This window comes from Oncorhynchus keta, chromosome 28 (genome assembly GCF_023373465.1).
Source record: "Oncorhynchus keta strain PuntledgeMale-10-30-2019 chromosome 28, Oket_V2, whole genome shotgun sequence".
NCBI classification, from domain to species: domain Eukaryota; kingdom Metazoa; phylum Chordata; class Actinopteri; order Salmoniformes; family Salmonidae; genus Oncorhynchus; species Oncorhynchus keta.
The window spans coordinates 38,302,830-38,330,829 of record NC_068448.1 but is presented as its reverse complement, the minus strand read 5'-3'; the positions used below and the strand labels follow the sequence as shown (position 1 = coordinate 38,330,829).

The window sequence follows — 28,000 nt, the reverse complement described above, 5'->3', positions numbered from 1 at the left end:
CCTTTCAGAGAGAGCCTACATTTGATCATCTTGTCTTTGTGTTTGTTATCATTTAATAGCGTCTGCACATAGTGAATGCTATACCATTAAAATAGCCCAACAATAAAAAAATGTTTCAGTGATAAGCTATAGTCTTTAATTGATTATTGAAATGCTAATCTATTAACAAGTTATCTTGCCTTAGATACTTTGATTACTTTTTCAAAGTAACACATAAATATGGACTGAAGTGGAAAAATGTCTCTCTCCATCACATAAAACTTTCCTGTAGTACTGTAGTTTGTTATGGGCTACGTCATCTGCCGAGCTATTCACAACCAATCAGAGCCATATGTTACAAACAGGATCTCTCCCACACTTGATAAACAGACATTGATCCCTCACGTCCGAAGCGCTCGCTTGGAAGCTGGCGACAGCCAATCACAATGCAACCTGCTTGAATTATATTAACCGGCTTATGTCCATTAGCAGCAAGTCATGGGAGTCTATAACAGTCTACAAACGCAACATACAAGAAATAAGGAAAGACGGCATAATGAAACTGTATTAAGGAATTGTGTATTTTAAATGTTTTTTTAAAACGTTGATATCAATATTGAAAAAGGCTTACGACGGTGTAGTAAGTAAGCCCTGTGGATTTTAGTTGCCTCTGAAGAGTTGTCCCGAAAGACCTGCTTTCAACCATCGATCTACTTCACTGATCAAATATGGAGGGTGGAGGCAAGGTAATGACAAAGTTAGATATAAAATATAGTTAAATTAGCCAAGGTATGCTGATGGCCAACGGATAGTCTTGGTAACCTGTGCTGTTGGTTTTGTCTACATGAGTTTGACAGTTCAGCTGAATTTAAATGGCCATATTAATAATAGGTCATGCAATATCAGATGCTTTGTTGCAACTTTTTTGCACAGTAGGCCTATATTGAATACTGCCCTGAAACTACCTGACACAAAGGATGTTTGCGATGTTAAACTTTGGCAATATCTAGTGTTGTTGAGTATGGCTGGGTAGAATAGGATGGTTCAATTTGTCTGAGGGAACAAAGCCTCAAACTTGCATATCAATCTAGACTGGGTTCTGATACCTGGAGCAGAACATGTCTGTGATGGATTGTTTATTTTGTGAAACATACAGTACTTTATTTGAGTTAGACCAAGTGTCAAAACATGATCGCTTTATGTGTGTGTCGGTGTTTGTGTTGACATCCTATGTCAATGGTTCATGTAGATGTACACAAGTACATGTCTCCCCCGCCTGACAACATTTAAAAACATGTTTTATTTTTTTTATTGCTCACTCTGAGAAATTATCATCCTAGTTAGTTGTATGCCTTATATGGTATAAACATCAGATTCATGAATTACTTGTGGAACCCTGCCCCCCATATGGCAATAACATTATTATTCTAACACACATTGAGGCACTTTTCAGTATCCTTATAATTACAGCATGTGCCGTGAAGGAGGCTACCAGGCGGCACACATTCATGGTCTCTGAATTGTGTGTTTTAAACAGAGGTTGCCTTGGTCTATATTGTTGTGTGTGTGTGTGTGTGTGTGTGTGTGTGTGTGTGTGTGTGTGTGTGTGTGTGTGTGTGTGTGTGTGTGTGTGTGTGTGTGTGTGTGTGTGTGTGTGTGTGTGTGTGTGTGTGTGACCCCAAACGCTGGCTTTCGCTCTCTCATTTAACGTTGTTTACATTTGGGTAATGCCCTTGCTCATGGGTTAACTTTCTGATGAAGCTTTTCAGTGCTCTTTATCTCCACACTATTGTCTCCCTTGCATTACTTTTTTCCTGAAAATCTAACTTATGGGGTACAAAAGGAAAATACATTTAGTAGCAGCATCTTCAAAGTGTTATCAAAGCCATCAAACTATTCAATACACACCCACAAACTCACCTCACCCACACACACACTTTCATCTCCCCTTCAGATTCCCCGGTGAAAAATAAGGCTTGGTTATGAAATTTGAAGGACTAATAATAGATAAGAATAAAAATGTAGGTGCTGGATTTTTGGCCAGTAGCAACCACCACAGGGTGTCCTTCCAGAGGAAGCCGTATTTCCAGCTCAATGGTTTTAATGAAGATCCACACACACACACACATACAACACCACTCTCTCTGATACTAATTGTGGTTATTTAGCTGCACGCACAATCAACATCAGAAACTAAAACGTATTTTTCCTCAGGAGATAGAATGAGCTGGTGGGGAAAATGATTGGTCATCAATCAGGATAGAAAACTACTGACTGACTGACGGCCCTGCCTGGTGGGGTCCTACGCTAAATCCTGGGAATAAAGGCTGCTGAATGGCTAGTAAATAAGTATGATTGGTGTGACCTTATTCCAATAAGAAAACTAAAGAAAGTTGGGGTCTTGAATAGGAGATAAGATGGCCATTTTTACAGCCGCCCCCAGATTTGCTTCAGCTGACAGGCCAGCTAAGGGTCGGTAGCTTCTTGAGGAAGGGCAGCTGGATGAGCCGAGCAACAGGCCTGACGTAAATTCTATCCTTGACGTGGATCTTTGCTATCCTCACTTTCCCGTCTGCTACAAGGATAACTGACTTATAACAGCAACAACTTGCCAGAGTGCTCTGGGAGACTGATCTTTCATCACAACCTGCAAAGTCCTCCTTATCCTTGTGCCACTTTTGGCGGGCTTGTGAATCAATGCTAGAAATGGTCATCTGGAACCTGGCTGAGTCTCTGCCTTTTGCGACTGAGCAGTTCAGACTCGAGGTAGACCACCTGTGGTACTAATGAGTCTGGCCGCCACCATGAGAACAGAGTTAGGGCTTGCAGTTCAAGATCCCTTCTATATCAGTTAGGATAGTCCTCAGCACCTCTTTGGAGACGGTCTGTGTGCCAAGAGTGGATTGCGGAACAGTCTTGATGGATCTGATCTGCCTTTCCAAGCATCCTCCAAAGTGCGTCGCACTAGGCAGGTTGAAAGCAAAGCAAATCGTTTGATTGGCCAACTGTTCCTGGAGATGTGGGTGGAGAGCCATGAAGGCCTCCTGTAGCTCTCACTCTCATACCTTGAAATTTGTTCCTCAGTCAGACAAGATCAGAAAGTACTTTCGCCTGTGAGCGATGAAGCATCTCAACCTCATTAGGAACAAATCGTATCCATGTTTGTCAGCAGATCCACGTATACAGCCCGGGTGGCCATGCACTTAAAGGTGATTCCCCATATCTTTTCATTTATTTGGCCAATCTTGATAAGATACGGCCAGAAAAGGTCCACACCTGTAAAATAGAATGAGGGCTGATGGAACCACAGTTGGGCTGGGGGTAAGTCAGCCATCTTAGGCACATCTGGCTGGAGTCGCCACTTCCTGCATTCGGTGCAACCAAGCAGGAAGCGGCAGATAGCTGTCCTCCCCATCAGAATCCAGAACTCGCCAAACACCCTCTCTATGCCCGGGTGCCGCAGCTGCTCGTCATATTTCTTGATAGCCTCGTGAATGGATGAGCTGGGTCCAGGACCACTGGGTGAAAGATGTCAGGAACCAGCTGATCAGACATCCGAAGGTGACCTCCAACACTGATCAGTCCAGTGTCGTTGTCATACTCAGTGGCCAGTGTCACCAGACGGTTGCTTGGAGGGACTGGTTTACCTGCCTCTAGTAGGGATAGCTCTCAGACTGGGCAGGATTAGGACCTGAGCCGCTTCCTGTGTGAGGTAGGGTCGTACTCTATGGATGCTGTAGAAAATGAACCTGCAGGAGTGGGTCACTCTTTTGACGTTTGCAGAGAACGACAGGGTGTTGTCCAGGGTCACGCCAAGGTTCTTTGCACTCTGGGAGTGCGACACTGTGGAGTTGTCAACCGTGATGGAGAGGTTTTTCAGTGGGCAGGCCTTCCCTGGGAGGAAGAGCAGTTGTATCTGTATTAAACAATAACAATCATTTAAACTTTTCTGAAAGTTGTATCAAAAAAAGCCTTATTCTGCAGCAATGTTGTGGTAAAAGCGCGATCTTTAGGCGCCTTTCTGTTTGTAGCTATCAAGGAAGATACTATACAGGACAGCTCCATGGTCAGAAATGATCAGTTTGAGAGTGCGATGAATCATGAGACCTATCTAACTGAGAATTACATACTTGATTAAAATCTCCTCCCACAACAAGTTGCTATTCTGAAGGACCTAATAGTCTTTTCTATTAGGCGAAACACATCTTAGTGTGATTTATAACCGTAGTTACAAATCCAAAAAGTCCTGCATCATCATTATCAGAACCATCAACCTGAACACGTAGTGTTCTATCAAATAGTATTAAAACACCTTTCTTTTGTTTGTGGCTGAGAAGTGAACAACACATTTATAGTATCTGTTTTGGAATCTATAGACATCTTATGTTTTAGGTGGGTTTCTTGTATTAGGGTGACATCAACCTTTTTGCGTCTTATGTATTCTAATAATTTGGTATGCTTGATAGCGGAATTCAAACCATGGGAATTTAACAACATTACGATGAGCTCACGTTTAATTTAAAACCTTTGTCATATAGAATGTATGGATAAGTGTATGACAAAATATACAAGAAATTAAATAAAAAACACCTACTTCGATATAAACAGGAAAAAAAAAATTTGTGCACCAACTCTGACAGCTGAGTTTTAACAATAATAACAACAAAAACAGTAACCACCCGCAAAAGAGGAAGTCTATAGCTTCAACCGCTCTCTTTGGCTGGTAGGAACTCAGGTTCGCTAACATCAGAAGGCTCCCAAACAGCGACACACGTCCCATGAACAGTCCCATTATGTTAGCCTCTTGTTTTTATCCAACATGATATGAATAGGTGGCAACGTTACTTTTCACAGAACACGTTCATACCAAGATGAGCGCTCTGTATGTTAATCCCCATAATGTTTTCCCTACCCCAGGACTCCTTTACTGATGGCTAAATATTATAGCCAGTTAACGTTTTCAGCCTGACCCAAATACTTATCCAGCCAGCTAACCTAACCAGCCAGCCAACTCAACTAGCTAGCCACGTGCCAGCCAGCTGCCTATTAATCATTTAACTAGATGCTAACCGCCAAGTTAACAAATCCACCATGCCCCTCATACCAAATTAACTACATTATGTCGCTGAATAAAAAAATAACATGGGTGACGTTAGCTAGTTAGCTTAGCATTAGTTGTGTCCATCTTACTAGTTAGATGGGCCTTCATGCGATTGGGTTATTCAAGGAAGGATGGGGGCTGTAGTTGTTTGTTTCTTCCGTCTACAATGGGGAGAATCTGGAGGAATGGGAGGCTATGACTGGGCTCCTTCTCTGGTAGTTGTCCTCAGCTGCAAGTCATGCCTCTGCTTCCTTCACAGTATGGAATTTATGACGGATTTTGGACTTTTGAGACGGTACTCAGAACTACACGTGCATTTCTGCCAAAAGGCCACCGGAAGTTCCCAGGTCTATAGTTTTTGACGTCAGATGAGTCGAGTGTTGGTTTCTTGAGTAGGGGAGCAACTCACAAGGCATGTGCTCTCTGCTGGCACCTTTGTGCTTGTGGTCTTTGTAGCATTCTTGATAGCGTTTGTGCTACTGTTGACCTTGTGGAGAATCTCAATATGCTTCTTATTGTACTTCTTGCACGTAGCTTTGAGAGTACACTGCGCTGCTTGGTGTTCGAGTCCACACTTCCAACATATCTGATTTATCTTGATTCCGGATTCTTTCTGTTCTTTGAAAAGGAGCTGGAAGTTGGTGTACTGATTCATGTAGTGCTGTATGGTGTTGCAGAATGGCCAGTACTCCTTTGGCTTCTACCGTGACCTTTCCTCTGATGACTGGTTCTGTAAAGAGGTTTTGGCTTTGCCTTTTCTCTGCTCACCTCCGTGAAGGATGGTTGTGGTCTTGGGGAAGGACTTGTCTACATGCTGATCTCGGCGTGTGATGAACTGCGTGCCATCTTCGTGCACTCTCAGCTCGTACTCAAGCCACTCTGTCAGGTAAAGGAGGGTTAGAATGGGTGTCTTAATGGGGTCCACATGTCTCTTGAAGCTGGCTCTTAAGTCGTGTGGCAACTTAGCTAAGAGTGTGAGCTCCCTAGCTTATCCAACAGGTCAACCAAGTTGATGTTGGGGCCGTCCAATAACCCTGCGATGCGTTGTAGGGCAAGCTGGTGGGGCTGGCCTTACAGTTCTGTGAGGGACTCCATAATGTTGTTGTATGGGTACCTGCTGTTGCTGTAGGAGTCTGAAATTAGCGAAGTCTCTTCCAACCTCTGCGACGATGCAGGATGAGGGCTGAAGCTGACGGTCAGGCGTATGCTGACAGTGGCAGTCAGGTGTAGGCTGACGGCGGTGGTCAGGTCTAGGCCGACAGAGGCGGTCAGGTGTAGGCTGATGGCGGCGATCAGTTGAGGGCTGACGGGAGTCAGGTGTCAGCTGACGGCAGTCAGGTGAGGGCTGATGATGGCAATCTGGTGTAGACTGACCGTGGGTTATGTGTAGGCTGACGATGAGTGTCAGGTGATCACGTTGGTGATCAGATGAGGTTGTCCCTCTAGGTGGCTCTGTATGGCTACGAGTCCTGAAATTAGAAGGCAACCTGTCTCTGTGGTGCGATGGCTCACGACGGCGAGGGTTTAACTGAGTAGGTGATGACGATGATGATGGCTGGTCTGTGTTGGTGAACTCTCTGAGCCTGAGTTCTTCAATGAGCTGCTGTATCTTGCATTTGTGACTGCAGTGTGTCCTCTTTGGTTGTCACTAATTCCAGCCACAGCGGCCTTTGCTTGCTCTCCCTCATTGGAGTGGTGTGTTTTTGTGTGTTGTGTGTTGACTTGACTCGAAGCTTACCTCATAGTCGATTCGATGATGTGGGGGTTGAATTTGATGGCGGGGACGGACCACAACTTGTGGAGGATCTTCTCTGGTGACTGGCATCCTTGGGCTGGAGCAGTTACTGGATCCTGTTCAAAGGACCATTGAAGAAGAGCGCAACCAACTGGTGGTGGACTGCGATACAAGTGCCAGTTTCGAGTATAGGGGCAACTGTCCCAAAGTCCTGGTAAGAGGACTAATAAAGACCAGCAAGAGACACACTTTATTCAAACAGACAGGCACACACACACACACACACACACAGAGAAAACGAGAAGAGGAGGAAACTAGCGGTAGTGATAGTGTTGTGGTTTCTGTAGAACAGAAGAAACAAGGAATATATATTACATCAGAGTAATAGCGATGTAAGGATATACAAAGGGAATGGCAATGATGTAACGTATAGAGCATTAATAGCAATGTAGTGTATATGATAATAACTATACAGTGATAGGCTACAAAGCTACTACAGTGTAAGCAGTAACAGGGCACAAATAGCATTAAATGGAAACAGTATACAGCAAAATTGTGGACTCGAGTCACATGACTTGGATTTGAGTCTGACTCAAGTCACAAATTTGATGATTTGAGACTGGACAATAAAATAAGTTGAGACTTGACTTGGACTTGGAGCCTCAAGTCTCGGGACTCGACTTTAGACTGATGACTTGAAATGATCTGGTCAGGTTTGGTAATGTTTTGTCACTTGCAGCCAGAGACAGTAGCTGCAGCATCGCCCTTGCAAAAAATAACTGCAACAGATTGGCTAGTGATACGCACACTCGGCACTCTGATTAGACCAGTAAACTGTCAAACAACAGTTTGGCGAGCTAGCGAAAATATTGCTGATTTGCTGTACAGCTATATGGTTGGGTGCAGCGCAAACTTCAAAATTGTAGGAAGAGAGGATTAGCATTAATAAATAAATATGCAGCTCCAAAATGGTTTGGTGATCAAGAATATTAATTGTTTACTTCGCAAGCTCACCAGCAATGGGGCAACAATTATTAGCATAGGCCTACTGGTCTTTTAGTATGTAGCAATTGCTTGAAATGTATAATTTACTTAAGAAGCTTGTATTTTGAATTTGTTGTAAAATGAATTATTACTGTGGCGAAGACGCACCATAGGCTCGGCTCTTCACTTGCACTCTCCAAACTCCCGCCAGTGGAGGGGGAGTGCTTTTTATATTGTTGAAATGTTTGCTGTTAAATGCATAGGCCGTATGTGGTTAATCTATATTCCATCTAATACTACAATCATTTCTAGCGTTTCATCATTCCATCCCCGTACCGTTTATTGCAACACATATATATATACATTTCTGTTCCATGATTGATAGGCCTACGTAGACATTTCTGTTTCATGTTTGATAGGTCCTACGATACATTTCCATTTAGCCAACCATTTGTTGCAGTGTTCTGGGTGGGCGCGATGTTTATAGAAGTTATGTTTATTTAATTCAATGTATGGTTTCCTTTGTTCATATTTTCCGGGTTATGTCGGAGTTCTGTGCGTCTATGTCCTATGTCTGTCATTTTTGTTGTGCGTAAGAGGAGCGTGCGTACCCCAGTGCGCATAGAACTAGGCTACGTGGCCTGCGCTCCAAGCATTGGAGTCAGAAGGTTGAATAACAGAAAATTATTGTTCCATCTATGCATGGTGTTGAAATATCATTAATATTCATTAAGTCCGACTAAGACGAATGTACCAATGGATGTGGAAATGGCCTTTTACATTATAGAACCAGTTTATTGGTTGTAATTGCCAATTGTGTAATTGAATGGTCATGGGGGCCAAGTGCTTGTATTATGTAGGCCCACCTATTTGAGCTCCTGTTAGATAAATTCGATTTGGTTTCTCAAGGGGAGGCTGTACAGTCTTGCCCTCTACCTGTGTCCTTCAGATAGGACATGTTAAGCCTCAGACAGAGGCTATTTTGTATTGAACCTTTATGGAACTGTTGGGCTATTGCCCGTGTATATTTGGTTAATCTACTTGTATATATTGTATGATATGGTTCTTTCAGCATTGGATCACCAACCTGTCAATACATTTACACTCTGAGCATGTCAACCTGCCTTGCCTTCTGCTGATTTCATGCCCTTATAACTGCTACACGGTCCCTATTGTACAATTACATGGGCAAATCAAACTGTGTTGCAGACCAAATTAATGAAACGGGCTGTCTGGTAGACTCAAATAGACAAAGATTTGTAGTTGAACAGGCGTTGCATGTTTTTAAAACATGTTACTTGTCTCAACTTGACTTGCTCTTAGAATGCATGACTTGGACTTGACTCGAGGCTTAACCCGTTCTACTTCAGATTCAAACCTGAGACTCTGACATTGTGACTCGAATAATAGTGACTTGGTCCCACCTCTGTTATACAGTGGTTCAAGTATTGGATAGGTTAGTAGGCTAGCAGTAGACAATGGCACACTATAACATACACGGATGCTAGTAGCAATGAGGTAATATAGCACACAATAGAACGTTACAGTTTACATACACTTATGTTGGAGTAATTAAAACTCGTTTTTCAACCACACAAATTTCTTGTTAACAAACTATAGTTTTGGCAAGTCGGTTAGGACATCTACTTTGTGCATGACACAAATCATTTTTCCAACAATTGTTTACAGACAGATTATTTCACTTATAATTCACTGTATCACAATTCCGGTGGGTCAGAAGTGTACATACACTAAGTTGACTGTGCCTTTAAACAGCTTTGAAAATTCCAGAAAAGGATGTCATGGCTTTAGAAGCTTCTGATGGGCTAATTGACCTGCCTTCAAACTCAGTGCCTCTTTGCTTGACATCATGGGAAAATCAAAAGAAATCAACCAAGCAGATGTCATACCGCTCAGGAGATTAAACGTACTTTGGTGCGAAAAGTGCAAATCAATCCCAGAACAACAGCAAAGGACCTTGTGAATATGCTGGAGGAAACAGGTACAAAAGTTTCCATAGCCACAGTAAAAATTAGTCCTATATCGACATAACCTCAAGGGCCGCTCAGCAAGGAAGAAGCCACTGCTCCAAAACCACCATAAAAAAGCCAGAATACGATTTGCAACTGCACATGGGAACAAAAATCATACTTCTTGGAGAAATGTCCTCTGGTCTGATGAAACCAAAATATAACTTTTTGGCCATAATGACCATCGTTATATTTGGAGGAAAAAGGGTCGGCTTGCAAGCCGAAGAACACCATCCCAGCCGTGAAGCACGGGGTGGCAGCATCATGTTGTGGGGGTGCTTTGCTGCAGGAGGGACTGGTGCACTTCACAAAATAGATGGCATCATGAGGGGGGAAAATTATAATGGATATATTGAAGCAAAATCTCAAGACATCAGTCAGGAAGTTAAAACTTGGTCGCAAATGGGTCTTCCAAATGGACAATGACCCCAAGCATACTTCACATTTGGACAACAAAGTCAAGGTATTGGAGTGGCCATCACAAAGCCCTGACCTCAATCCTATAGAAAATGTGTGTGTTAGAACTGAAAAAGCGTGTGCGAGCAAGGAGGCCTACCAACCTGACTCAGTTACACCAGCTCTATCAGGAGGAATGGGCCAAAATTCACCCAACTTATTGTGGGAATCTTGTGGAAGACTACCTGAATGGAAAACTAGTGACTGACTGATGGCCCTGCATGGTGGGGTCCTACGCTAAGTCCCGGGAATAAAGGTTGCCGATTGGCTAATAAATAATGATGATTGCAATAAGAAAACTAAAAAGAGAGTTGGGGTCTTGAATGGAGGATGAGCTGGCCATTTTTACACTCGGCCTGTCCTTCACAGGGGACAGTCTTCCCTCGCAGGGCAGGCGAGAAGCTAAAGGGCATCCGATAGGTGTCCATGACAACGGTGTAGAAGGAGGCGTGAGCATGCCACAGCAGCAGCTGATCCCTGCAAAGCTGCACTGCTGGCCGACTCCGCTTCCCTGGATATAACCTCCACACAGGAGCACTGTCATTCACAAGATAGGAGCCAGATTACTATACTATTAAAAGGCCACTGACGCAAAAAGCTCAAGCCTGGACAGCTAAGATGGAGAGTGTGTTATTGCTTGAGCAGGACATATGTTGTTGTTGATACCCGATTTTAAAATAAGTGATTTATGATGTGGTACATGCTGTATAAGATCTAAAAGGAATTTCACTAAGACGATTTGAAAGAGTAGGAATTAAGCTACTCTCAGTGCATCTCTCTTTTGACTTAACAGATAGAAGATGCAGATTCTAGAAGGTGAAATGACTGAGATTCCTGTCGATGTGAGTAAAGAGGGTAACTTTTATGGACGTCAGTGTGGCTGCAACTTTTTAATTTTTTTTTAAACAATGATAATACAACAATAGTACATTTCGAAACAGAGACCTGGCTTAGAATACTGACAGGTGAATGCGAACGAATGAATGCGAACATAACAAAGACCTACTAAAGGCTTATAAACAAAATATCAGATCGTTAATGGCAAGGGGCAATCTATATTTAGGCTAGTTACATTAACAGTAAACAAACTAGGCTATCTATTTCTGTGATGAAACATAAAGATATGTAGATATACCCAGGGGCGTAATTTGAGTTCTTGCATTGGAATTATATTAAATTCTGCCTATATCACGCTATACCACAATGAACATAAAAGTTCAAATGTTGAGACCATTGAGTGCTTTTGACCAAGAAGTAAAAAGGTTGGTGCAAAAACTCTGTTGTGCTTTATCAGCACCATGGACTGCACCATGGACTGCACCATGGACTGCGCCCTGGGCTGGCTCCTCTGTACCAAGATCGTCAGGAACAGACGGAGGTGGAGGGGACTTTGGAGCCATTAAACTGGCAGCACTTGTGAAAGGGGGGAAGGGGGGCTCTTCACGCGTAGCAAGCAGGAGCTCGGCAGCATCATCGCTGCTGGGCTTGGCGGCGGCCTCGATGGTTTAATTTCTGATATCCATCTTGGCAGTGGTAGATTAGCTGGTTAGAGCTAAATAGGCTAATAACACTAACGCCTTTTGCAGGAAGCTAAGAAGCTAACTAAACTCTATAGTGGTGGGGTGTGAGGCAGAGTTCAGTGAAGCAGCTTCAACTGTAACTTGACCCTGTCCTTATAAATCTAAATAAAAAATGACAGGTGAAGTATCACATTATTCACATAGTCTACCACAAATGAGCATGTGTTTTCCTCCAGTGGCTTTCCATAGCACCCCTACACACAAACCCACACACACATAGATACAGATACAGATTTTGTGCCAACCTGTCACTCAACTATTTGAGTGACAGGTTGGGACATAAAACGAAAACTGAGGTGGCACAAGTTTCAACTGAGGGGACTAAGTCTCATTTTTGCCCTCTCGTGGAGCCATGCCCAGTTTCTGATGTTCCTCATTCCTTAAGGGGATTATAATGAATGGACCACCAGTGTCAGTAACACAGAGTCCAAGTGAGTTCTCAATATCTCATGCACATTTATTAAGTCTTAGTCCCAATTCGCCTGTCTTTTATCCAAGTCCAAGAGTTCTCATATAAAATCAGAGTAGTCTGAATATACTTTCCCTCACAGATATATATATTAAAATAAAAAATAAAAATGCTCGTAGGAAAATACAATAACGCAGGTGATTGAGCACATTGAGCATTTCTTTGTAAAACTGAAGAGACTTTAATTTAAATGTTATTTTTGTGCCCACAGGGGGTGACGTTCCAGCTGATGATGGCAGTGGGAACAGCTGTGATTGGCTCGCTGCAGTTTGGCTACAACACAGGGGTCATCAACGCTCCCCAAAAGGTGAGTGAGAAAGGGACAGTTTCAAATGTCACCCTAATCCCTAAATAGTGCACTACTTTTGCCCAGTGCCACAGAGGCCCTGTATAGAGAATAAGGTGCAATTTTGGACACATACTCTGTTAGTTTCTATGTTTGTGCCCCTTAAAGCCTGTCCAAACCCAGTGAATGTAAAGACAGTATTCTTCCTATTCATTCTTGACACCTCTTACTAGCTCTGCAGGTTAAGATGTTCTTAAGAGATGCATGGCGCTCATAGATGTCCTACCCAAAGGTGCCGTGTCCAAAGTCCATTTTCCAAGCCATTAATAGTCTAGCAACAATACGTACCTCTGTCTGTGATATGAGTTAGATGGCAAACGTGACTATGTATAAAGTAACATTCGTTACCTGTTAGTTAATGGCCCATGTTACATGCAGTATTGGCTTTAAGATGATCAGGGTCGATGATTTGATGGTTCCGGATCGTTTATGTTGTGCCTATGACCCTACGATTGAGTCCCAGACTCTTTTGCTACATATCTGCTTTTACTATATTTCTCGCTGCTCAGCCAAGTCACTTATCACTTTATTACATGTAAATAACCTTCACAGTATATTCTTGCATTACCGACATAGGACATTTCTGTATTTTTCAGTATATCTTTCTTACGTTATTACCTTTCTTTGTATTTGTATTTGTGCTCTTTTTGACTTGGTTAAGGTGTTATTGTTACTATTATTGTATGCTGTGCATATGTCAAATAAACTCAGATTTGATTTGTTTGTCAAGGTTTGCATCTCATCTCTCCATCAAGAGCCCCACCAGGTCAATCAACCGTGATACATAAAACACATGTAGGATCTTTGACTGATGTGGTGAGACTCCCTGGTGAGATAAGAGGAGACGCAACCCTTCTACTGGTGTCGGATGTTGGATTTTTAGTTTGACCTGTTTTGTAGCAGGGGGGAAATAACCCTGTAGGAGGAGGATTTCAATGTCTGAATAAATATTTAGAATCGTCACCAGGGGGAAGCTGTGATTGTATACAATGCAATACCGTACCTACTCTCTTAGAAAAAATAACCTAAAACGGTTCTTTGGCTGTCCCTATAGGAGAACCCTTTGAAGAACCTTTTTTGGTTCCAGGTAGAACCCCTTTGGGTTCCATGTAAAACCATTTCCAAGAAGGGTTCTACATGAACCCTGTAAGAGTTCTACCTGGAACCAAAAAATAGTTCTACCTGGAAGCAAAAGGGGTTCTCCTATGGGGACAGCTGAAGAACCCTTTTGGATCCCTTAGACTGCAGCTCCAGTTCAAGTAGCCAATGTAGGCTACATGCAGGCTACAGCGCGTCTTGTGTGAATTCTTATTCGGATTATAATAAATCCACATATTTCTAGGAAGTAAATGTATTTTCCGGTAGGGAAAATCCTTTTTTAAAATGTTTTTTATTAAACTGTATGTTCGAGACAAGCAATGGGCAGAATAACTAATTGGTGGCCTTAGTGCCTATGTGGCCCAGCGGTTACAAACGCTTATCCAGTCATACATGTGCCAGAGTCTGCAGGGTTCGACTCCGGTCCACTGCCCTTTGACTCACCCTTCCCCATGTTTCCAACATTGTTCTATCTCTTCAATAAAAGCAACAAAAAAATAGCAAAGGAGTGGCACTGACCCAGTCCTTAAAATAGGCACACTTACAAGGCACACACTCCTCGCCCTTTTCTCCGTCTATTCTTCACGTGAAGGATTTGGGCCTTCTCACGACAAAGCAGTATATCCTTCACATCAGACTCATAAAAAATAAATCTTTGTCCATTTCAGGGTGAGTAATCGCTGTTCTGATGTCCAGAAACTCCTTTCGGTCACAAGAGCCTGTAGCAGCAACATTATGTACAAAATGAGTTACAAACCATGCGGACAAAAACAGTGGTGTAAAGTACTTAAGTAAAAATACTTGAAAGTACTACTTAAGTAGTTTTTTTTGGTATCTGTACTTTAGTATTTATATTTTTGACAACTTTTACTTTACTTCTTCAAGTACTTTTTACTCCATACATTTTCCCTGACACCCAAAAGTAGTCGTTACATTTTGAATGCTTAGCAGGACAGAAAATGGTTAAATTCACACACTTATCAAGAGAACATCCCTGGTCATCCCTACTGCCTCTGATCTGGTGGACTCACGAAACACAAATGTTTTGTTTGTAAATTATGTCTGAGTGTTGGAGTGTGCCACTGTAAATTTAAAAAACAAGAACATTGTGCAGTCTGGTTTGCTTAATATAAGGATTTTTTGTACTTTTACTTTTGAAACTTAAGTATATTTAAGTATATTTACTTTTAGACTTTTACTCAAGTATAATTTGACTGGGTGACTTTCACTTTTACTTGAGTCATTTTCTATTAAGGTATCTTTACTTTTACTCAAGTATGACAATTGATGACATTTTCCACCACTGGAAAAAACAAACAGAATAGCACAGTTGGTTAGGAGCCCGTAAAACGTCTGCCAACCCCTCGAGAGCCATTATCTTAGCCTATTATCATTTTTCACACCTTTCATTTTGTGACAATGGATAGGCTAGCCTGCAGAATGTATTGGAATATAATCACATAACAAGGGGCCTATTGCCACCATCGATGGAACTAGATTGTCACCAACTTAACCATCAATAATCGATAAATTCACCCGCACATCTAATCTCAGTTGCAACCATTATTGGTCACCACATTACCGCTACCTAAAGGTTTTTGACAGTGTTACCTTAGTCCTGCTTGGAATCAAAGTCTTAAGGCCGCTGCCTTCAGCACACACACACATGTAAGCCATAGCGTATCGCTATGGGTTTGATTCCAGCCCACTCTCTTCTGGCACAATAACTCAAAAGTCTGAACTTAGTCCTTTAAAATAAATCTATTTGACAAGCATTCTGTACAATTGAAATAAAGTATTTCCTCGTTTACCATGGCAAATCTACTGTGGCAATTGATATCTTTTTCTATAATATATACACTAGATCAAAAAAATCATGGGCTGCGTTTTTTTTTGTTTTTAAAATCTGAGTCACTTTCTTTCATGCGCCTTTGTGCTCCATTCCGTAGGCTACCTCACGATTCTCAATTTCATCTTGTCTTTACATCTGATATTATAGGCCTATGTGTGCAAGTAGTTTTGATAGGCTTCAGTAGGCTATAGTTTAGGTGTAGCCTACTATACAGCTGCATCTCGGATACACTTTACACTTTTATGTCGTTGTGGAGACCAATATCTATCTTGAGTTATTAAGCTTTATGAAACAACAGTTGTTGATGTGTATGGATGTATCTCTGATACATTTTGTACATTTTAATGTTGCAGTAATAGTACCTATAGACCTACAGTAGCAGTAGGAAATGTATTAATATTCTGTCTGGTGCTTTACTGTTTGAGGAGGCAAGAGAAGAAGAATGATTTTGATAGCTGGCACTGGTCCGAATGACTCGACTGCCCCTACATGGAGAGAAAGAGAACTGCAGGTTTTCAGTGAACGTATCTAAATCACAAGGCTTCTTCGAATTTCCAGCTGGCAGGAACAAATGTTGCTACGAAAGAGTGATCAAATTAACATCTGACATCTGTAAGTGACAGTCTGGCTGATATACTGGAGATACTCTGGTACTGTATGTACTTTACTCCAGCAGTTTCTTGAGAAAGTTACTTGAGGTATTACTGAAGCCTGCTCTGTAAATAAAAATGTGTATTAATGTGTGTGTACTTATATTTGTGTGTATGTGTGTGTGCGTGTGTGTATGTCTGTGATTTGGGGGGTTTAAGGCCAATCCTGGAGCCTCTACGGGATACCTGAGCACATGAGCACTATAAATAGCTTTGTAGATTAAGATTACATCAGTCTAAATGTGTGCAGGACAGTAAGGTAGCTGCTAGTGGATCCAGTATCTTTGATAATTTGTTAGGGTTTGTAGTCACCTCCACGGTCTGCGGTGGAAAGTCACCATCTATTGTAGTGAATTACAGTTTCAAAATTCCATTAACTTTCCCAAATTTACCAGGTTTTCCCCCAGATCCCTGTTGGAGGATTCCTGTATTTCAATCTTATTCCAGGAAGTCACCAACTGGGAATTTTGGGAAATGTTTACCATTGCAATCATTCCACTTCCGGTGTGTCCATTACACGTGGCAGAGGTAACAAGGGATCATTGTCACGTTTGCAGGATTAAGGTGGCTACAGGAGTTGTGCAACTAATAATAACAAAGAGATCATTCACTCTGACTACTCTCTTCTTCGCATATTCTTTATGGCAAATTTACTTCACACCTCCTTCAAAGTACACTAGTACACTAGAAAATTTGTATCACCAGATAAAAATGTTGTGGGGTATAAGTCAAAGTCAGGTAAAAAAAACAATGATGTGCTCACATCCAACAAACCACTGCAGGGGGCGAATGGTGATGCCATAGGGAAAAATATGCTTTCCATAGTCAGAGACCCAGGGCATATTCTTTGGGCAATAAACTCTGCCTTTCTCACACTTGTATCCATGACACTCTGAGTTATGTTTGTCAACATGAAGTCCTGTAATGAACAATGTTGCATCGTGTATCTCTGCCCCCCTCTGCTGGTCAAAAGCTGGCTTCTGTAAGAATGTTTTTATTTACCTGTTCTTTAGAATACTGGCCGAATACTGAGTGGCTGCGGATCCGAATTTTATGGACCCCTCGTCCCGACACTAAAGGTCCTGAAAGGTCTGCGCAAGTGCAGATTCTCTACTTTACACACAGTCTCCGCTCTACTTGTAGAGAACAGGCTACTCTGGCGAATGTTGCCCATTTAATAAAGTTAGATTAAAGCTGAATCCATTTCCGTAATATCAAAATGATCGTATTCTTCATAACAAAATAGAATATAACAACATAATAAACTCAGCAAAAAAAGAAACGTCCCTTTTTCAGGACCCTGTCTTTCAAAGATAATTAGTAAAAATCCAAATAACTTCACAGATATTAATTGTAAAGGGTTTAAACACTGTTTCCCATGCTTGTTCAATGAACCATAAACAATCAATGAACATGCACCTGTGGAACAGTCGTTAAGACACTAACAGCTTACAGACGGTAAGAAATTAAGATCACAGTTATGAAAATGTAGGACACTAAAAGAGGCCTTTCTACTGATTCTGAAAAACACCAAAAGAAAGATGCCCAGGGTCCCTGCTCATCTGCGTGAACGTGCCTTAGGCATGCTGCAAGGAGGCATGAGGACTGCAGATGTGGCCAGGGCAATAAATTGCAATGTCCGTACTGTGAGACGCCTAACACAGCGCCACAGGGAGACAGGACGGACAGCTGATCATCCTTGCAGTGGCAGACCACGTATAACAACACCTGCACAGGATCGGTACATCCGAACATCACACCTGGGGGACAGGTACAGGATGGTAACAACAACTACCTGAATTACACCAGAAACACACAATCCCGCCATCTGTACTCAGACTGTCCGCAATAGGCTGAGAGGCTAGACTGAGGGCTTGTAGGCCTGATGTAAGGCAGGTCCTCACCAGACATCACCGGCAACAACATCGCCTATGGGCACAAACCCATGTCGCTGGACCAGCAGGACTGGCAAAAAGTGCTCTTCACTGACGAGTTGCAGTTTTGTCTCGCCAGTGGTGATGGTTGGATTCGCGTTTATCGTCGAAGGAATGAGCGTTACACCGAGGCCTGTACTCTGGAGCGGGATCGATTGGGAGGTGGAGGGTCCGTCATGGTCTGGGGCGGTGTGTCACAGCATCATCAAACTGAGCTTGTTGTCATTGCAGGCCATCTCAACGCTGTGCATTACAGGGAAGACATCCTTTTCCCTCATGTGGTACCCTTCCTGCCGGCTCATCCTGACATGGCCCTCCAGCATAACAATGCCACCCGGCATACTGCTTGTTCTGTGTGTGATTGTCAGTGTTCTGCCATGGCCAGCAAAGAGCCCAGATCGCAATCCCATTGAGCACGTCTGGGACCTGTTGGATCGGAGGGTGAGGGCTAGGGCCATTCCCCCCAGAAATGTCCGGGATCTTGCAAGTGCCTTGGTGGAAGAGTGGGGTAACATCTCACAGCAAGAACGGGCAAATCTGGTGCAGTCCATGAGAAGGAGATACACTGCAGTACTTAATGCAGCTGGTGGCCACACCAGATACTGACTGTTTCTTTTGATTTTGGCCCCCCCTTTGTTCAGGGACACATTATTCCATTTCTGTTAGTCACCTGTCTGTGGAACTTGTTCAGTTTATATCTCAGTTGTTGAATTTTGTTATGTTCATACAAATATTTACACATGTTAAATTTGCTGAAAATTAACAGTTAACAGTGAGAGGATGTTTCTCTTTTTGCTGAGTTTATAACATTACTGTAACACAAAAAGGAATACGTAATTTCTTGAGAACTCAACACCTTGCGCCAATAGGCAAAACATGTGCTTTGAATTAAACTAAAATGAATGCAAATAAGTTAGAAATGGTGCTACTAATGCTCATGACGGCACAAACACGTCTCGTAAAAAGTAAATATGTTTTTGTTTGGCTATCTTTTGGAAATTGTAGAAGTAAAACATTTTCCTTCTTCAGAAGTTTCAGCTAGGCAGGCTAACAAGCGAATTCATTTCCTAGCTATCATACAGTAGGCGTATATTAATAATATAAAAAGACATGCAATCATAATTGACTGTAGCGCATATAAAGCACCCAGCCTTGGGCTGCAGTCGCGAATTGAATTATGGGAAGTTTCAGGCCCTGGAGTGAACATAATTGTACACTCGCAAAGCCGACTAAAAATGTTGCAAACGTCTCTTCCTTGGCTAATCATTTGGACTACCCTCCAAGATAGCCATTCCCCCAAGGGCATAAAACCAGGGTGTGTCTGTTTGGACCGCATCCCTGGTATCGTAGCGTCGGAGATGACTAGGAACTTTGTTCAGGTGCACAGATGTTTCGTCACTGATCATTTGGATAAATAATGATTTCGCAGGTGTTCGCATCTTTCCAATTTCGGAATGGGAGGGGACATTTAACCCAGTTGTTTTAGATACCGCCCTGGCTTCCGCTCCACATCCTAGTAAATATTTGTTTCTATCATGTCTCCGCGCAGAACTTAATTGAGCATCTGACGCAATTACGCAAGATTTTAGTTCAGGTTCCGAGATTACAATATCTATAATTTCACTCTATGGTTGGTAATTCACAATGAATTGAATTGTGAGTGTATGAATGTATGATAATGATATTATTTAAAGGGGCAATCTGCAGTTTGTACAGACATTGTTTTACTTATAAATTAACGATATGTACCCATTGAGTCTTGAAGAATATCATTTATAAATGCCTCATGAGTTTAATTCAACTGTCGTACCCCATCAGAACCCAAAATATAAGCTTGTTTTATGCCAATGTTTTTTAACAAAGTAAATGTAAACAAACATTCGCTACATGGTTGAAACTCCAATTTTGATATCCTGGATGGTCAGTCCTTGCATCCATAACTCTGTCTATGAATTTGAGGGTGATTACATTTCTCCAGCCCCATCCCTCAGCTTTTAAAATGTTTTTTTTTTTAGTTTTACCCCTTTTACGGAATATCCAATTGATAGTTACAGTCTTGTCCCATCAATGTAATTCACGTACTGACTCGGGAGAGGCGAATGTCGAGAGCCACGCATCCTCCGAAACAGGACCCTGCCAAGCCATACTGCTTCTTGACACACTGCTCGCTTAACCCAAAACCAGCCGCACCAATGTGTCGCAGGAAACACTGTACAACTGGCGACTGAATTCAGCTTGCAGGTGCCCAGCTCACCACAAGGAGTTGCTAGAGCGCAATGGGACAAGGACATGCGGCCGACCAAGCCCTACCCTAACCCGGACGACGCTGGGCCAATTGTGTGATGCCTCATGGGTCAAACCCACTTGGGAGGCCCATCACAAAGCTTTTTACCGGGGAGAATGCTTTGTTATTGTTTGCTGCTGATTGCAGCTTTAATGTCTCCAGCAACCTTCAATGATGAATATAGTTAATGTATGTTCTTCATGTTGTGATATGTTGTATTGTACCTTAGATCATTGAAGGCTTTTTGAATGACACGTGGAACAACAGGTACTCTGAGCCCATCCCTGCCACATCCCTGACCACCCTGTGGTCCATCTCCGTGGCCATCTTCTCTGTCGGGGGCATCTTCGGCTCCTTCTCCGTGGGCCTCTTTGTCAACCGCCTGGGCAGGTAAATCTGCTCTGTTAGTGTTATATTTTAGACTGGTCTTTACGTTAAAAGGGTGTGGTAATCATGGGTCATTTTGTTTTTTTTGTGCTGTCCTATGCACCTTAACAGCAGTATAGCATTTTTGTGCCTTTAGGAAGTGAAGAAGCCAGCCATATTTTTCAATTGACCTCACTGTGAATGATTTGCAGGAGGAACTCGATGCTCATCGCCAATGTGCTAGCATTCATCGCCGCCGGGTTCATGGGCTTCTCCAAGCTGGCGGTGTCGTGGGAGATGCTGATCATTGGCCGCTTCATCGTGGGACTTTACTCCGGCCTGTCCACTGGCTTCGTGCCCATGTACGTGGGGGAGATCGCGCCCACTTCGCTCCGTGGGGCGCTGGGCACTCTGCACCAGCTGGGAATCGTCATTGGAATCCTCATGGCACAGGTAGGCACTGTCCGTTGGGTGACTTTCAGTTTCACCTGATCCAATATCAGCGATTACTAGAGATGACAATCCAAATGTGGCACAGGACACCTGGACAAATATAGCAATGACGAGAAGACAAATGTTCAAGTAATATTTGCTGCCCTCAGGTGTGATCTTTTTGTTATCTTTTTCAACGCTAGTGATACAGCACAATCATCTGGACAAATATATTCTTTCCACCAACATACCGTTCCCAAGTAACTTCACCACAGTGCATTTCCATGGTAGTTTAACTTTCATTAACAGTGTTACAGTGTACGAACATATTGTTACTTACAGGTGTTTGGGATGGAGTCGATCATGGGGAACTCCACTATGTGGCCCTTCCTGCTGGGCCTCACTTTCATCCCGGCCGTGTTGCAGTGTATCCTGCTGCCCTTCTGCCCCGAGAGCCCTCGCTTCCTCCTCATCAACTGCAACGAGGAGCTCAAGGCCAGGGAAGGTAAGCCTCTGACCATCTACTGCTACACCTTCACTCCCTCAAACATGGAACCCTCCCGGCTGAGGACCTATTCACATGGAGAGCAGGAGAGCTCCTGGGTGTGTAGGCTTTTGTTCCAGCCCTGCTCTAACACACCATTCAACTAATCAAGGTCCTGACAAGCAGCTTATTAGTAGAATCTGGGGTGTTAAAGTAGGGCCCGGAACAAACGCCTGCACATCCAGTAGCTCTCCAGGAGGAGGGTAGGCCACCAGTCATGCATCTTGGTACCAGCTGAATGGAGTCCTGAGTGTGGTGTGGATTTGCATGCAGTGCTGGAGAAGCTGCGAGGCACTGAGGAGGTGGGCGCCGACATGCAGGAGATGAAGGAGGAGGCCAGGCAGATGATGAGGGAGAAGAAAGTGACCATCCTGGAGCTATTCCGCTCGCCACTCTACCGCCAGCCCATCTTCATCGCCATCATGCTCCAGCTCTCCCAGCAGCTGTCTGGCATCAACGCTGTGAGTGTAGGACACTCTGGGAGACACACACTGACTTGTGAATACACATGCATGCATGCATGCATGCACATACATGCTAACTCATGCACACACATGTGCACACACACTTCAAACTACATGATCCACTAAATTATGACAATTTTGTGCAGGTTTTCTACTACTCCACCAGGATCTTTGAGAAGGCGGGGGTTTCTCAGCCAGTCTATGCTACCATTGGGGCTGGAGTAGTCAATACAGCCTTCACTGTTGTGTCTGTAAGTCAGAAAAAAAATTATTTAATTATATTTAATTTCACAAAATGTATTTCAAATACATGTACATACATTTCCATATTTGTTCAAATGCATGTAATGGCTGACAATTCCAGAAATGCATAGCTAAGATATCTAGTCTACAGGGAGGCCAAAGCAGTTCCTAATTCAGCATATGACATAGTTTGGCCCTTCAGAGGATTCTTTAATTACTCTTTTTACACAAAATGTTTGCATTGATATAATTTTAACATTGTCATAAAGAGTGCATGTTCAACTTCATAAAAAACATGTTTCCTGTCTCAAGAGTTTAAATACAAATGTAAAAGTAAGTGTCTCTCTTCAGCTTCATTAAATAATGAAAAAATCATTACATGATTTGAAATTTGAATGCATTTTAGTGCTTTCGGTACGCTTTTGATATGTCTCAAGTACAATAAAAATACACTGAGCAAATATACTGTAGCTGCGCCAGCCTATTAGATGATCTGGAGGCGTGGCTTCTTGGAGGCGTGGCCTTGGTTTGAGCTCGTTGGGCCACCCATGGGAGAATGTGTCATAATATTAATATGAAAAGACATTTGAAAATATATTTACTAAATGTATCACTAAATACATGTGGAAACATTATTTAATGTATTTCAGAATGTATTTTAGAATACATTAAATACATTTTCCAATGCATGAGTGTACAAAACATTAAGGACACCTTCCTAATATTGAGTTGTGGAATACAGGTGAAAGCTATGGTCCCTTATTGATGTCACTTGTTAAATCTACTTCAATCAGTGTAGATGAAGGGGAAGAAACAGTTTAAAGAAGGATTTTTAAGCCTTGAGACAATTGAGACATGGATTGTGTAGGTGTCCAATTCAGAGGGTGAATGGACAAGACAAAATATTTAAGGGCTTTTGAACGGGGTATGGTAGTAGGTGCCAGGCGATGCTGCTGGATTTTTCAAGCTCAACCGTTTCCCGTGTGTATCAAGAATGATCCACCACCCAAAGGACATCCAGCCAACTTTACACAACTGTGGGAAGCATAGGAGTCAACATGGGCCAGTATACCTGTGTAATCCTTTTGACACCTTGTAGAGTCCATGGCCCGATGAATTGAGGCTGTTCTGAGGGAAAAAGGGGGTGCAACTGGACTCAATATTACGAAGGTGTTCTTAATGTTTTGTTCACTCAGTGTATATTGTGATATACATTTTACATACGTTTATATATCCATTTTAAACACATTATCCCCCAAAAATGTATAAAAAATATATTTTAAATGTTTGTTTTTTCTAGTATGGGTGGAAAATTAAACAGCTTGAGAAATGTGTCTTTGAAATGTAGCCACTCCCCAACCCCCACTAACACCACCTTTCTTCTCCTCTTCCTCGCTCTCTTTATATAGCTATTCATTGTGGAGCGTGCTGGGCGAAGATCCCTTCACCTCACTGGGTTACTGGGGATGGCCTTCTCAGCGGTCCTGATGACAGTTGCCATGGCACTGCTGGTATGTATAATGGTGCACTAAAGGAACATAAAAAATGGATATGCTCATATTATATTTTATGTACACGGCTACTTCAACCAGACTCGTCTACTGATGTGTCTTGCCTCAGGACCAGCTGCCATGGATGTCGTACGTTAGCATCGTGGCCATCTTCAGCTTCGTGGCCTTCTTTGAGATTGGCCCAGGCCCCATCCCATGGTTCATTGTGGCTGAGCTCTTCAGCCAAGGTCCTCGGCCCTCTGCCTTTGCTGTGGCTGGATTCTCCAACTGGTCAGCTAACTTTATAGTGGGCATGACCTTCCAATACGTTGAGGTAAGGAGACAGAAACCATTACTATTTCATTAATGGCTCATTTTCATATTATATGAATTAATAATATACATTGATAGTATATATTATTATATATATTATATAGTTCTATAATAGCACTTGTGAATTCCACTTTCAATTTGGAAATTGTGAAAATAATGTAACATTTCTGTATTCTCTGTAGCAACTGTGTGGCCCCTACGTCTTCATCATCTTCACCGTGCTGTTGCTGGGCTTCTTCGTCTTCACCTACTTCATGGTGCCCGAAACCAAGGGACGATCGTTTGACGAGATCGCCGCTGGCTTCCGCCATGATGCCGGAGAGGCAGGGGAGAAGTATGCGCCTGACGAGATGAACAGCCTGGGGGGAGCCGACTCCCAGCTCTAAGCCCTCCGACAACACCGATACATACATACATACATACATACAGTTGAAGTCGGAAGTTTACATACCCTTAGGTTGGAGTCATTAAAACTAGTTTTTCAACCACTCCACAAATGTCTTGTCCGAACCAACTTGCCAAAACTATAGTTAACATCTACTTTGTGCATGACACAAGTCATTTTTCCAACAATTGTTTACAGTCAGATTATTTAACTTATAATTCCCTGTATCACAATTCCAGTGGGTCAGAAGTTTACTAAGTTGACTGTGCCTTTAAACAGCTTGAAAAATTCCAGAAAATTATGTCATGGTTTTAGAAGCTTCTGATAGGCTAATTGACATCATTTGAGTCAATTGGAGCTGTACCTGTGGATGTATTTCAAGGCCTACCTTCAAATTCAGTGCTTCTTTGCCTGACATCATGGGAAAATCTAAAGAAATCAGCCAATACCTCAGGAAAAAAGTCTGGTTCATCCTTGGGAGCAATTTCCAAACGCCTGAAGGTACCACATTCATCTGTACAAACAATAGTACGCAGCCGTCATACCGCTCAGGAAGGAGACGCATTTTGTCTCCTAGAGATGGACGTATTTGGGTGCGAAAAGTGCAAATCAATCCCAGAATAACAGCAAGGGACCTTGTGAAGATGCTGGAGGAAACAGGTACAAAAGTATCTAGTAAAACGAGTCCTATATCGACATATCCTGAAAGGCCGCTCAGCAAGGAAGAAGCCACTGCTCCAAAACCGGCATAAATAAGCCAGACTACGATTCACAACTGCAGATAGGGACAAAGATCATACATTTTGGAGAAATGTCCTCTGGTCTGATGAAACAAAAATAGAACTGTTTGGCAATAATGACCATTGTTTTGTTTGGAGGAAAAAGGGGGAGGCTTGCAAGCCGAAGAACACCATCACAACTGTGAAGCACTGGGGTGGCAGCATGTTGTGGGGGTGCTTTGCTGCAGGAGGGACTGGTGCACTTCACAAAATAGATGGCATCATGAGGGAGGAAAATTATGTGGAAATATTGAAGCAACATCTAAAGGCATCAGTCAGGAAGTTAAAGCTTGGTCGCAAATGGGTCTTCCAAATGGACAATGACCCCAAGCATATTTCCAAAGTTGTGGCAAAATGACTTATAAGGACAACAAAGTCAAGGTATTGGAGTGGTCATCACAAAGCCCTGACCTCAATCCTATAGAAAATTTGTGAGCAGAACTGAAAAGGTGTGTGCGAGCAGGGAGGCCTATAAACCTGGCTCAGTTACACCAGCTCTGTCAGGAAGAATGGGCCCAAATTCACCCAACTTATTGTGGGAAGCTTGTGGAAGGCTACCTGAAACGTTTCACCCAAGTTAAACCATTTAAAGGCAATGCTACCAAATACTAATTGAGTGTATGTAAACTTCTGACCCATTGGGAATGTGATGAAAGAAATAAAAGCTGAAAAAAATAATTCTCTCTACTATTATTCTGACATTTCAAATTATTAAAATAAAGTGGTGATCCTAACTGACCTAAGACAGGGAATTCTTACTAGGATTAGATGTCAGGAATTGTGAAAAAACTGAGTTTAAAAGTATTTGGCTAAGGTGTATGTAAACTTCTGACTTCAACTGTACATAGATAGATAGATAGATTTTATTTGACCATGTAAAAAAATATACAACCACAAATGTGGATAATGCATTTAAAATTATCAAGCATGACACAAGACATGTTTTTTACGATCTATTTCCATTATAGTCCTCTTAAATAAATGGTTCAAAAATGTACAAACATAAACATACTAGGCATACTTGGCTTATACATATAACACATGACATAACAGGCATAGTTGGCTTACACATATAGCTAACGCATAACAAATCAAAGGATAGGAGACATTGTCATAGCCATAGAGCAGGACTCCCTCAACAGATCAGCGATCTCAGGCTCCTAAAATGAGATGATGGTTTGATGATGGTGACGCAGTTGATGCCAGATGATGGTGATGAAGTTGGCTTGCCGGCTCTGATATATTATACAAGGGGGTGTTCACAGGGTATCCATGTAAAACTTTCCACAGAGGGTTCTGTCCTCCCAAAAGGGTTCTACCTGGAACCAAAAAGGGTTATACCTGGAACCAAAAACATTTATCTTATGGGGAAAGCCGAAGAATCCTTTCGGAATCCTTTTTTTCGAAGAGTGTAGGACAATGATGTCAGCAAATTTGAATATATACTTTTATATTAGCAAATTTAGCATACAACTCCACTTGAACCTATGGATTTTAGAGGGCGACTCTACAGAAGGGGATTCGTAGTCTGTCAATCAGTTAAGGCAAGACATTTTGGAATTTACAGATTTGTATCCTTGTCTTGTTTGAACAATACAATGTAATGTAATGGTGTGTGTGTGTGTGTGTGTGTGTGTGTGTGTGTGTGTGTGTGTGTGTGTGTGTGTGTGTGTGTGTGTGTGTGTGTGTGTGTGTGTGTGTGTGTGTGTGTGTGTGTGTGTGTGTGTGTGTGTGTGTGCGCGCGTGCGTGCGTGCGTGTGTGCGTTTGTACACACCACAAGTCACTGCTTTATGCATAGTGACTTTTTCTTTAGTATTGGACACATGCTGTAAATAATATACAAAATAGATCATTGTAGTTGTATAACCAGAATAAGAGTAAAATACCATGTAAGCTCTAACTTGTCAGTTGCAGAGTTCTGTATCACTTTACAAAACAAAACTATTTATTAGTGAGCTGTACAATTCTATTGTGTAGCCTACCAAAAAGAAAACGCTAATCTGTGTGTAGTGCCTAGGGTGATGGGGAAGTAGGCAGCAGAAGGAGATCTTTTGTGTTTTCTTTATGTTTTATGTTACAACAAAGTGCCACGACTGCTCTACTGACAGCTCTTCCCCTTTTTTTATGAGGTATTGTATGGTAGCTGGATATTTTGCTCAATAAAAGCAAGCTGCACGCAGAGAACCACTTTCGTGGGTGTGTCTTTTCTGTTCTTTGTTCAACATATTCAAACAGAGAGTTGAAAGTTACCCAAATTATTTGAATATAGTTACTTATGAAATGATCATTTTGTAGTATCATTTTGACATATATACAAAAGTATGTGGACACCCCTTCAAATGAGTGGATTCGGCTAATTTAGCCACACCCGTTGCTGACAGGTGTTTAAAATTGAGCACACAGCCATGAAATACCCATAGACAAATATTTGCAGGAGTATGCCCTAAATGAAGAGCTCAGTGACC

The 28,000-nt window shown here is 42.3% G+C and overlaps 1 protein-coding gene across 3 annotated transcripts; it reads left to right on the top strand.

The window, feature by feature from the left end:
- The first annotated feature begins 409 nt into the window (after positions 1-409).
- Positions 410-27,722, top strand: LOC118361276 (solute carrier family 2, facilitated glucose transporter member 1-like). Of its 3 annotated transcripts, none has more exons than XM_035741084.2 (10): positions 410-725; positions 12,546-12,641; positions 20,728-20,888; positions 21,077-21,317; positions 21,639-21,801; positions 22,114-22,301; positions 22,451-22,555; positions 23,957-24,058; positions 24,168-24,371; positions 24,553-27,722. In XM_035741084.2, exons 1-10 carry the CDS (start codon positions 708-710, stop codon positions 24,754-24,756), a joined length of 1,482 nt encoding a protein of 493 aa, XP_035596977.1. In that variant the 5' UTR covers positions 410-707; the 3' UTR covers positions 24,757-27,722. The 3 variants fall into 3 exon arrangements, with proteins under 3 accessions (XP_035596977.1, XP_052338915.1, XP_035596981.1); XM_052482955.1 differs by lacking the exon at positions 410-725 and adding an exon at positions 11,083-11,127; XM_035741088.2 differs by lacking the exons at positions 410-725; positions 12,546-12,641 and adding an exon at positions 19,708-19,870.
- The last annotated feature ends 278 nt before the right edge of the window (positions 27,723-28,000 follow it).

Coding starts and splice junctions, on each gene's coding strand:
- LOC118361276 (XM_052482955.1), top strand. CDS start 11,086: ATGCAGATTCTAGAAGGTGAAATGACTGAGATTCCTGTCGAT. Junction 12,642..20,727: donor TCATCAACGCTCCCCAAAAG/GTGAGTGAGAAA, acceptor ATTGTACCTTAG/ATCATTGAAGGCTTTTTGAA. Junction 21,802..22,113: donor GGAGCTCAAGGCCAGGGAAG/GTAAGCCTCTGA, acceptor ATTTGCATGCAG/TGCTGGAGAAGCTGCGAGGC.